We start from the raw sequence: 11,751 nt of genomic DNA, 5'->3' as shown, positions 1-11,751 counted from the left end.
CCTTTAAAACAGAATTAAAGCTGTATCATCAGCAGCTGTAGGCAATTCACATTACTAAGGCAATCAAATCAGAATGCTAAACTAACTATAAAACATAAAATAAACTGATACAGAATCATCTCAATTCACTAGATTTACTTGCAATCTACTTATACCCTACTAGTCATTTCAAAGCAGTTTGCAAATCCACTAAGTCAGAAATACTCCAACAATCTGAAAACAGTGTCCAGCTATAAATAATTATGTAAGCTAGGAATATTTTAACATATCCTTCTCAACAAACCTCCATCATTCATCAGAATTAGCTTATTTAATGATCATTATTTACTTTCAACAATTAACTCCAAAAGTAAGCATCACATCCCATGAGGATATGTTGTACAAGGCAGAGAGGATTTTTCCAAAGAAGTATTTGGAAGAGTTTATAAAGAATGCTTAAATGCTAGTAAAAGTTAACTGCCCTTTTTTTACTCTAAACTTTATTTTGTTGTTCCCTAACATCCTGCACACCTTTCAATAACTATATTTTGGTTTCCTTTAGTAGCATGTACAGGTATAACTCCTTTTAAAATATGGTAGGATAGATTATAAAATAGAGTTTTAAATCGAATTGTCTAGGATGAGACTTTAACGAAATAAAAATAGAAAAGTAAATATATCTATAATGTAAGTCATCTTACAAGAAGCGTTTTTAAAAACCTTGATCTCTTTTGATTTCCAGTAGTAAAATCTCAAGAAAAACAACGCATATTCTATCTTTCCTTTTATTTGTGTTGTGACTTATATTCTCCTTTTTAAGAAAACTTTGCAGATTGCTCAATAATATTGAAAACATAGAGAATATGTTTGAAAATGTAGTTCCATTATTTTGAGGGGTAAAGAAAGGGGGGAAGATTGAAATGCTTCTCTTCATCATTAATGTGGGTGTTTATATAGGACAAATCTCAGTCCTTTACAAAGCATCAACTAAATGTTCAAAGAACACTAAACTTCCACAGCTGTAAGACTTAGTTTCTTCAGAACCAAGACCCATATACATATGAGTTCAGATCCTTTTTGAAGGCAATTTACACACAAATTGGTTTGTTTTTCAATATGCAAAGTTTCACCATGTAAACACTCTTCTCTCTCTCTCTCTCTCTCTCTCTCTCTCTCACACACACACACACACACACACACACACATGTTCAGGATCCATTTGTTTAAGGAGGGGTCATATCTAATGTTCACAACAAGCATCAAGCACCTGGGGAAATACTGTATTTAAATGTAAAGATGAGAGTAGATGTGATTGAGTTATAGATTAACTAAAAACAGTAACCCCAATCTCTCTCAGAAAGTAGAAGTAGTAAAAAGAGGGTAGGTGAGGGAAAGGAGAAAGCTTCATTCTTACTATCATTTAAGTCAGTAAAACATAATACTTAGGATGTACAAAAGAAATTTGAGTGCTGGTATGTAGATTATCCTGAGTTTCCTGAGAAGCCTAAGGTTTCTCTTGCCCCTGTTAATTGGTAGATACAGGAAATTTGTTATTTTAAAGAAGGATTGGCAGGTTTAAATCCTGCTACTCTCAATGTAATCTGAGTTAACATGTTAGTGTCTGGACAAAATATTTTAGGATGACTATCACCCCCAACATACTCAAAAAGAGTCATGGGGGGTGGTGCTCATCTAAGTACACCCAAAAGAATGGTATCACTGAGGCAGAGCTGTTGTAACATACAACATTTGGTAGAAGAGACTGGGCCTTGCCTCCTGAGAAAGGGTTATTTTGAGTACCTTATCTTTGTGCCTGTCTACAGAGGGGGACATTGTAAATTAGGAATGGTCAAGGGGCCCACCTGGCAAGGAGCAGAGGCTTCTCAGGGACAAGAATTCTAGGCTACCCTTACCAGGCCTAGGGGATGCTGAGAAACTCCCCTCTACCAGGTTCCCCCAGTTCCACACAGCTGAAACAGCTGCCTTGGGGTCAGCTCTTCTAGATTGTCACTCACTGCCTCCATTTCCAACCATGGAATCAGCCCTGCCTCCACCCTACACACCCTACTCTAAATAAAGGACAACTTGGGAAGGACAGGCTAGTGAGGGCCAGGAAGCTAGGAAAATAAGCCCCTCTCACTGGCTGCCTGTATGTCAGAATAGGACACATTTGGCCCAAAGAATTGTCATGCACCGAGTTATATTAAGAGAGGAACTCTCAGTTTAACATCCTCACCCTGGTCCTGGCCCAACAGCCTCTATTTACAAAACTAAGACCTGCTCCAGCCACTGGGCTTCATCCCAGTATTTTAGCCAGGCAAGCTCAAAGGTAGCAGGTTCTATTGTTGTCCAGATACCTCCCCCTCTTACCACTGAAGTGGTGCACCGAACTTTAGAGTCAGCTCCTGAATTTTCTCTGGCTACGACTTTCTGCAGGTTGGAGCTAATCGAGGCTAGCTCAGATTCATAGCCTGGATACCACACCCACCAAGGGAAAAGACCTGGTGAGGGGTTGGGTTCTTTTGCTGGCTACCTAAGAACTTGTAACTTGAGAAGAGATTTCAGAATGTTATCAGCTATACACACACACACACACACACACACACATAATTGCATGTATGTGCTGGCAGAGGAAAACCCAAATACCAGATCAAGTAGATCTTTTCTCCAAACAGGAGAGTCAAATTGATTGCCTCAATGCGGAATAGGACAAAATGCAAAAGATGTCCTAAAGATAGTTACAGGACATTTTAAGAGCATTGGGGAAACCAACACCCCACCTCAAATAATAACAAAAAAGGAAACATGAATATTCTTGTAAAAAATGGATTTTCAAATGTCCTTGCAAAGTGGGGTTTTGCCCCAAACACACACACACACACACTCTCTCTCTACAGATATATATAGACATGGATTTAGATATCTAGCTATATAAAATCAGTTTTTCTCAGAATTGTCAGCCCTCTTCCCTATCTAATCCCATGAAAATAATAGAAATTTCTTAGTAATGCTAGCAGGTTTAATCTGATCGCCTGCTCATTTTCAAATGTGGTATAGGTTCTTTACCAATGAGGGGTCCAGCAATAGTAACATGAGCTCCCAACACTCAGCAGATTACTTACTTAAAATATTTTACTAGAAGGAGCCTATATTTTGGTCTGTAATCACATTTTCCATAGTTCCATCACCACACAGGGATGCAGAATGCCAGCTATTTCAATAAATAGTATTTACTGAGGAAGTGGGGGAGCAAGTGTAGGGAAAACATGATCTCAGTTATAAATAAAGTCAGAGCATTCTTACAATATTGCACATTAAACCTTAATCTGTGCATGAAGAAGGAAGAAAATTGCAATTTTGGGCATCTCTATTAACTATTAAAGTGACATAAAAACCTTCTAATGTTCAACTCAGTGACTTATCGATGCTTTAAATACCGATTTGCAGAGTTTAAAGTAATAGGTCATCTCTATATGCCCTGTGATTGATCACGCAGCTGAAATTATTTTTTTCACCTTTAAATATTCCCCCCATTTCTTAAGAAAAAAGTCAAGATACAAATAAAAATGACCACCACAATTTAAATTTGAAAACATTCTGCTACTCCATTAAAAAAAAATTCCACATGGAGTCTGTATTGTATAAAACCATCAACTGGATTCTTCAAAACTAGGCTCTGTCTGCAATGCAAAACAAGTAACTGGCAAATGCCCACAATAACTCCTAGACACCCCAAATACTGGTGCCGGGAAAATGATATCCACGCAGAGTACTGCACAATAGCTTGTCTCCATAGAGCTCTTTCCCTGGGACCCTTTAAGAGAGGGGTTCATCCCCTGACAATGGCAATGGCAAGAGAAGAAGTGACCTCAGAAGAGAAACTGGGACTGGATCAACGCGACCTTGCCAACACAGCGGTGGGAGCCAGCATCCTTTCCCTGGGCAGTGAGGGTCTCTATTGTCCCTGTCTATGCTCTAACCATCCTGTCAGCGGCCCCAGCCACACAATGCCTAAGCACTTCCCCAATGACATTCGATTTTGCTAGCGAATGACTAGTGTTCTTAAAGATCGTGGTATTTGCATTAAATTTTATGATGAATATTTTATTTTTTAAAATTATTGTATATCTGCTGTGGCATTCTCTGTATACTACCACTCCTTCCCCTCCCTCTACCTCCCCTCTTTCCTCTAAAGATTTGTTTCCTTACATTAGAGGAAAGCCAACAGAGATCTAAAAAAAATAATAATAAAGTAACTGAGCTTGAATTCATATTGGAAAATATATGCTAATGGTAGCTAATTTTTAAAAGACTTTCTTCTCCAAATATTATGAATCCCTTACCTTCCCCCACGCAGTTTGCCAAGAATGAAAAGACAAACAATAACGACAACAACAATGACAACCAGAAGAGTGGGCTGGCGCTCCGAAGGGCAGCTGTGTCTCACACCAAGAAAGTCTCATGAGCTCAATGTACAAACACCAGGAAAAAGGGTTCTTTCTGTGCTTCTTTCAGAAGCTATTCAATTGTTTCCCTTCCCTTATTAGCTCCCCGGTTATAAAAAGAAAATGTGTACTTGTCGCTACCAAGCCCAATCTAACTCGTCCTGTTTCCAGAGTAAACTTGTATTGAAGGTGAAGTTTTCCATCTCGAGGTCATGCTTATGAGTCTGGAGCTTCATGCTATATTATATATACATTCAAATCTGGCCTCTTGGACTTCTTTCCTGACCCTGATCTCCAACCCTCACCAGGCCCAACCCCAGACTGCCTCCCCCTCCAATTTGTACGGATAATGAGAATGCTTCCTAATCTATACTCATATATGAAATCTACAAGAGGCTGGGGTGCTTTCTGCCCAGCTGCATCCATGCTCTCCTGCTTCCACAGGAGTGCAACCTGAACCACATTAATATGCTTAATTTCTTTTGTGAGTTTTTCCTTGCTTGGAAAGGGGTATGTGTGTCCTGCAAAGACTTTTAAGAGTTATTATATATCCTTAAATCTTGTGAGAGAGGAAAACCACTGTGAACCTGTAGGTTATAAATAGTTGAATAAACATACAAGTAAATCAAGGCAATCTGACTTGCCTTTTGAAATTAACTGAATTGCCTTCTTAGAAATCAAGGAACATGATGGGTAAGGTAAGGTGCCTGATTGGAGTATGAAGGCAACATAAGGAGGCATGAACTTAGTGTCTTGTACTACTAACCTGGCAAGGGAATGTAAACCTGTGCTTCCTTGCTAGAGCTGGGTGTGTGGACTTGCTAAAATTACATTTTGTCCACTTGTAAATCAGGCTCCTCTCCAGGACAACTTTTAGCTGTCCCAGCCTAGTAGGGTTAGGTAGGCAGCTATTATTATATTTAAACCATATCTCTAGAGGGAGTGGGGTAAATCAGATCTGGAGACCTAGCAGTGGACTTCAAGATCACGGCGAGGACAACACCAAGCTGTGTATATAGCCCAGCTATGAAAGAGAGCAGGTTTACCAGTGGTAACTTTGAATTTAAGGCAAAATTCAGTCTATGAAAATAAGTTACCAACTATTTGCAACAGTAGCTTCACATGGATTTATTTTTCTCCCATGTCCAGATGGGGTCGTCTATTGAATGAGGCTCTTTTATTTTGCATGGGGCAGGGGATTTGTGACCATGGTCCCCCCTTTTATTCCTCTCTCTATGGAAACCCAGATCATGGGGAGAAATATGCAAAGCTAAATAAAGAGAAGCCACAGAAAGGAGCGCTTGAGAGCGGCATCTGTTACACTTGGGAAGTTAGACTGACAGGAGAGGGCGAAGGAAACCTCTCCAGTAGATTAGTTAGAACAGCAAGAAGATTTGACTATATGCAGATATTTTCTTCAGAAACAAAACACCTTACTTGCACAAGAAGATTCTATCACAGCTGCTCCAGGATGTGCTTGCATGTGAATTTAATAAGTGATATCTATATTCATGGGAAATAATATTTTAAACAAATAGGAGAGTGAGAGACAGAGACAGAGAGAAATCAGAGGGAGGGGAGAAGGGAGGGAAAAACAAAGAAACGAAAGGAAAGGAAAGGAAAACAAGTACTTCGGGTTTTGCTCCTGACAGAAGGCATTCTTACATTAAAAGACTGCAAAACGAGGGTGTCAAAAACCTGTCGCTGGGTACAGATGCCTCCTACTCTATCCACCCCCCCTCCCTCAAGCCTGGGAACAAATGTTCTGAACCTTTTTTTCCTGTCTGGCGAAACCAGTTGCCCAGAGCAGAGGCCAAGGGCAAGAGGAAGGTTGATTGTAAGGACTCAGGCAAACCAGTCTTGGAAAAAGACCCCCTTCTTCTTCATGCAAAAGCCTTATCAATTGATAATTGCCTTAACCCCCTGAATGGTCAGACTAAGATTAGCAACTCTTTCACCCAAACGCAGCTGCAAGGTGGGGGTGGGGAACCCACCGCCGCTGCCGCCAACAACAACATGGCAATGATCATGATCTTTTTGCTAGTATGGTTTCATCAATGTGCTTCCTTCTGACCTCTAAAGTGATTCACAGACTGGCAAGTGAACCCTCGATCAGGCAGCCTAACAGAGCACCTGAAAAGTTTTATTTGTCGTTTGATTTTAACAAGTTCTTTTTTTCTTCAGGAACCAAGAGTTCAGACACAAATGAGGCTGCATTCTTGCAAAGGAAGATACACACAGTTGGCAGTAAACAAATGACGTTCCTAAGCAGAAAAAAGGACAGAGAGAGAGAGAGAGAAAGGGGGGGGGGAGGGAGAGGGGAGAGAGAGAGAGAGAGAGAGAGAGAGGGAGATGGAGAGAGAATTCTAGGTTAAAAGCAGATAAACCTTTACAATAGGGCACCGGCAAATGAAACCACAATTTCAGTGAGGGAGGATGAGGGGGGAACATGGCAAACGATCCTAGCTGCCAATAATTACTAAGTGTTTATCCTTTTTTTTTAAAGAAAGAGAAAAAGAAAAAATATATCTCAAACAGATGCTAGGTTTTCCTGCCTAATAGACACAATTTACATTTACCAACATAAGCCTCTATTGCTCTGTGCTCTCACAAGTAATTACTTATTTCATAGGAAATAGATGCTCTTTAGCTATATAAAGGAATGGCAGAATAAGCTCACCTTGTTTTTATTTTTCTCATTTTCCTGCATTTTCTTCAGATCTGTCTTCTTAGAGAAACTAATGCCTTAATGACTTTCTGGTAGCTGCAAGCCTTCTTTTATTTCTGCTAAATATATGAAAATGTATGCAAATTTAAATCAAGCTTAACCTAGGAGCTCTTGCAATATATTTAATGGAATTTCAAACCAATAAGGGAACTCTAATGCTGTCTTCTGTAAGTGCAAATATAATTACGCAGCTAGGTTACCTCCAAAATTATGCAATGAAAGGTCATTTTTTAACTTCAGAGATCGCGTTGTGTATCCGGTGTTTCCTTATCCCAGCTAGAGCAAGTCTTTGTATTTCACCCTACTCTGCTTACAAGCAAAACCTTTGCATGGGGCTCTTCAGCAGACAGACTTATCGCTCCCAAACTTCTAAGAGCTTAGGTGGAATACAAGTATTTCTCCCTTTCCTCTAATCAAAAATTAAAACACTCCTGTTCTCTCAAGCTGAAAACTAATTCAAGCTTGATGGGGATGGTGGGGGTAGCGGTACTTAATGCCAAACAGTCCTCTTCTTTTTCCTCTTTTCGCTTCGCTTCTCTTCTCTTCTCTTCTCTTCTCTTCTCTTCTCTTCTCTTCTCTTCTCTTCTCTTCTCTTCTCTTCTCTCTCTGGCACAGTAAATGATTCCTATTTACTTCAACTTGTCTGCGATGAAGGTGGGAGGAATAGATATTTGTTAAAAACAATTTCCCCAAAGGACAGCATCAGGCGCGGTGGCCCGAACGTTGCCCTGCATACCTATTGGGAGTAGGTCGGCTGAGAGTCTGCGGTGAGTGTGAGGAAGGGCTGCCAGCTTCAGCAAGCACTGCCTCTGACAGAAGTTGTGGGACCGCTGATGGGAGCTGACATAGAGCCATAATAAAAACCAAGTCTTCCAATTAACCAACTGTTTGGGGAGGCAAACTTCAAAATAAGTGAATGTTGACAGTATCACATTTGATTTTACTTTCCCAGAATCTTCCAGTTCGTCATGCCTTAAAGCATTTTTTTTCACCAGAAGAAACTGGGCATGTCTTAGATGCTTTCTGACCTTGGTATTGAGTTTCTTATAAATGTAAAATGAAATACATAAGCCAAAATAACTCTTATTGGAACCATGGGCTTCAGTCTATAGATTCTGGTTCCCATCGAAGACGTTCCTTTCCTCAAACTTTGCAGCAAGGTTTTGTTTTGCATTCCTCTGTACACAACTAACTAGTAAGTCAAATGAATGTGAGAAAATCCCATGTCCACTAAGATATATATGACATTTAAACTGGTTATACTGTTTTCTTTATATTTTTTCGTTCTCTATTTGGGTTAACCTAAATAATCTAAAATAAATTCTAAAGCCAGTTTGCCGCCTCACCCCCATCAGCCTCCAAACACATACACAAACACACACATCCCTCTCATTCTTCCCTCCCCACCCCCACTACCAACACAGGCAAAGTAAATGGTGGTGGTGGAGGTGGTGGAAGTGGTGATGGTGGTGGTGGTGGTGGTGGTAATGGTATAACCAAATAAGCTGCTGCCGCCACTCAGAGCGAAGCAGCCAATGGAGCAGAAACATTTGATTCACTTCCTGCTTGGGTCTCCCTGAAACTCTCAGAGCTTCGCCAGCTTAATTTGGAAAACTAGCCCAGCCTCCTGCACCACCATTGGTTGAACCCGTGGCAGGCCAGGCTGGGATGCACCATGATTGGCCGAGGTGGATGCCTGTAACTCGCTCTGGCTGCTCTGGCTCCCCAGCACGATAGATGTCAAAGGCTGAAGCTGCTCCCTTTGCCACATTATAACTAGTAGGGGATCCTCACCGACCATGGCCACAGCTGCGTCGAATCCCTACAGCATTCTCAGTTCCAGCTCTCTGGTCCATGCGGACTCTGCGGGCATGCAGCAGGGAAGTCCTTTTCGAAACCCTCAGAAACTTCTCCAAAGTGATTACTTGCAGGGAGTTCCTAGCAATGGGCATCCCCTTGGGCATCATTGGGTGACCAGTCTGACCGACGGAGGCCCATGGTCCTCCACACTGGCCACCAGCCCCTTGGACCAGCAGGATGTGAAACCAGGGCGCGAAGACCTACAGCTCGGCGCGATCATCCATCACCGCTCGCCTCACGTCGCCCACCACTCTCCGCACACTAACCACCCCAATGCCTGGGGGACGAGCCCAGCTCCAAACCCGTCCATCACGTCGAGCAGCCAACCCCTTAACGTGTACTCGCAGCCAGGCTTCACCGTCAGTGGCATGCTGGAGCACGGGGGGCTCACCCCACCGCCGGCCTCTGCCTCGGCACAGAGCTTACACCCAGTGCTCCGGGAGCCCCCAGACCACAGCGACCTAGCCTCGCACCACTGCCAGGACCACTCGGACGAAGAGACACCAACCTCGGATGAGTTGGAACAGTTCGCTAAACAGTTCAAACAAAGAAGAATCAAGTTGGGTTTCACGCAGGCTGATGTGGGGCTGGCGCTAGGCACACTGTATGGCAACGTGTTTTCGCAGACCACCATCTGCAGGTTCGAGGCCTTGCAACTGAGCTTCAAAAACATGTGCAAGCTGAAGCCGCTGCTGAACAAGTGGCTGGAGGAGGCTGATTCGTCCACAGGGAGTCCGACCAGCATTGACAAGATCGCCGCACAGGGCCGAAAGCGCAAGAAGCGAACCTCCATCGAGGTGAGTGTCAAGGGTGTACTGGAGACGCATTTCCTCAAGTGTCCCAAGCCTGCCGCGCAGGAGATTTCCTCGCTGGCAGACAGCCTCCAGTTGGAGAAAGAAGTGGTGCGTGTCTGGTTCTGTAATCGAAGACAGAAAGAAAAAAGAATGACTCCACCAGGGGAACAGCAGCCACATGAGGTTTATTCTCACACCGTGAAAACAGACACGTCCTGCCATGATCTCTGATTGCAGGAAGGGAGCAAGTGACCCTCCGCACTGGGAGCAGCGCGGATCTCTCTTTCTCTCTGATTCCCTTCCTTTCACTCCAGCTTTATTATTGTTATCTTTCTAGACCTCTCTGTGTCTCTGTCTCTGTCTCTGTCTCTCTTTTCTTTTCTTTCTCCCCACCCCCCTTTTTAACAGGGGATTCTAACTTATATTAAGAAAGGAAACACACATGCATTCAAGGCTTCTTAACACTGATACACGGTTTCATTAAGCAGTCCAAGCGGGAACTTCATATCCCTCGCTGGCTGAGGAACAGTGCTCTCCAACCTTTTCTGTTGATCAATATATATTGTTTACTTTGAGTAAGAATTGTTTGGTTACTCCTCTCTAGGAAGAGCAAGGAGTGGGGTAACTTGGGGTTGGGATAGGGATGGGGGAGGGAGGTGGGAAGACAGATGTGTGCCTCTGAATAACCTTTCAGCGCCTTGGTTATAGCAGCTGTATTTCAGGTGAAATCTGTTTTACAATAGACTAGTTTTGCATTTTTAAAAACTTCTATAGCATTTCTAAATGTCTGCGGTGTTTTACTACAAGCTGTACACAATATTTGTGAGATGATTTGTATCTAATCGACCACTTCACATTATTATTGCTATTATTATTATTCCTTCATTGAGCTGATGTTTTTTTAATTGCTTAGAAAAGGGAGGGGAGGCTGGACGGAGGAGGGTGAGAGATGTGCCTACCATTCGCTCACCACCCCCCATCCCAAATCTGTAAGGAGACGAGAAGATACAATGGAAAGAGTTGCTGGTGATGATATTGACGAGATTTTATATATGTATATAAATTTATATATATATAATCTCACCAATATATATAATTGTTGTTTCGTTTTGTTTTCTTTTTCCCTGTGAGCGGAGTGCCTAGGATGGGCAGAATAGGCAAGCTGATTGGGTTTGCAAAGTAGTGCGAAGTGGAGAGGCGATTTTGAAAGATTCTGCCCTCCCTGCCAGAATTGCGGAGCCCCTGCAGGGCTTCTACAGCGCAAATCTGGGTGCCAGACAAGGATTCCGTGGCAGCGCTCGGGCGATAGATGTCCGCTTGAGGAGCTGAGAGGGCTTCTGAACCTACTGAGGTCCGGAATGCCTGCACTCGGAGCTCCCTGCGGACCCGGTGCCTCTCCAGGCCAACCGTCAGCGCAACCCCACCTCGGCCCTCCCAGGCGAAGGACTGCCTTTACACGCTATTGATTTCGCTGGAGAGGACGCCCCGGAGACGCTGGCAACAGACTGGGTCAGCGCCTCACAGGTCGGTTCACCTCCAGTTCAATGCCTGCTCCTTGAATGAGAGAACTTTGGGGAGGGGTGGTGAGGGCGCTCCTCTGCTCTGTGTAGAACAACAGTGAAATGATTGGTAAAGGTCACAGGGATTTTGGTATAGTTCCGTAGCACATCCTTTCCCATGTATATACCACTGTCGCTGAGTCAGCTCACACGGGGAGCCATCTCCACGCCTCGAAAAAGCACAGCTGGCGGAAAGTCCACGGCGACGATTGAGCTAGTTAGTGAGCGCCCCGGCGTATGGATTTCTGTTTTTTATCTCTTTTGTGTATGTGTGCGTGTGCGCGTGTGTGCAAATGTGTGTGTGTGAGTAGATAGTTGTTTGTATCTATTACTATTTACAAAAAACAAAAACTACAAAAAAATCGCGCTAGGCTATGTAGAGATTC

At 43.0% G+C, this 11,751-nt stretch overlaps 1 protein-coding gene across 1 annotated transcript; it reads left to right on the top strand.

Moving 5' to 3' along the window:
- Positions 1-8,893: 8,893 nt before the first annotated feature.
- On the top strand, positions 8,894-10,421 carry POU3F4 (POU class 3 homeobox 4). The gene has a single exon (XM_024575004.3). The coding sequence runs from the start codon at positions 8,952-8,954 to the stop codon at positions 10,035-10,037; it is 1,086 nt and encodes a 361-aa protein (XP_024430772.1). The 5' UTR covers positions 8,894-8,951; the 3' UTR covers positions 10,038-10,421.
- The last annotated feature ends 1,330 nt before the right edge of the window (positions 10,422-11,751 follow it).

Source organism: Desmodus rotundus, chromosome X (assembly GCF_022682495.2).
Source record: "Desmodus rotundus isolate HL8 chromosome X, HLdesRot8A.1, whole genome shotgun sequence".
Taxonomy (NCBI): Eukaryota; Metazoa; Chordata; class Mammalia; order Chiroptera; family Phyllostomidae; genus Desmodus; species Desmodus rotundus.
This window is presented reverse-complemented; position numbering and strand designations above follow the sequence as displayed.

Coding starts and splice junctions, on each gene's coding strand:
- POU3F4 (XM_024575004.3), top strand. CDS start 8,952: ATGGCCACAGCTGCGTCGAATCCCTACAGCATTCTCAGTTCCAGCTCT.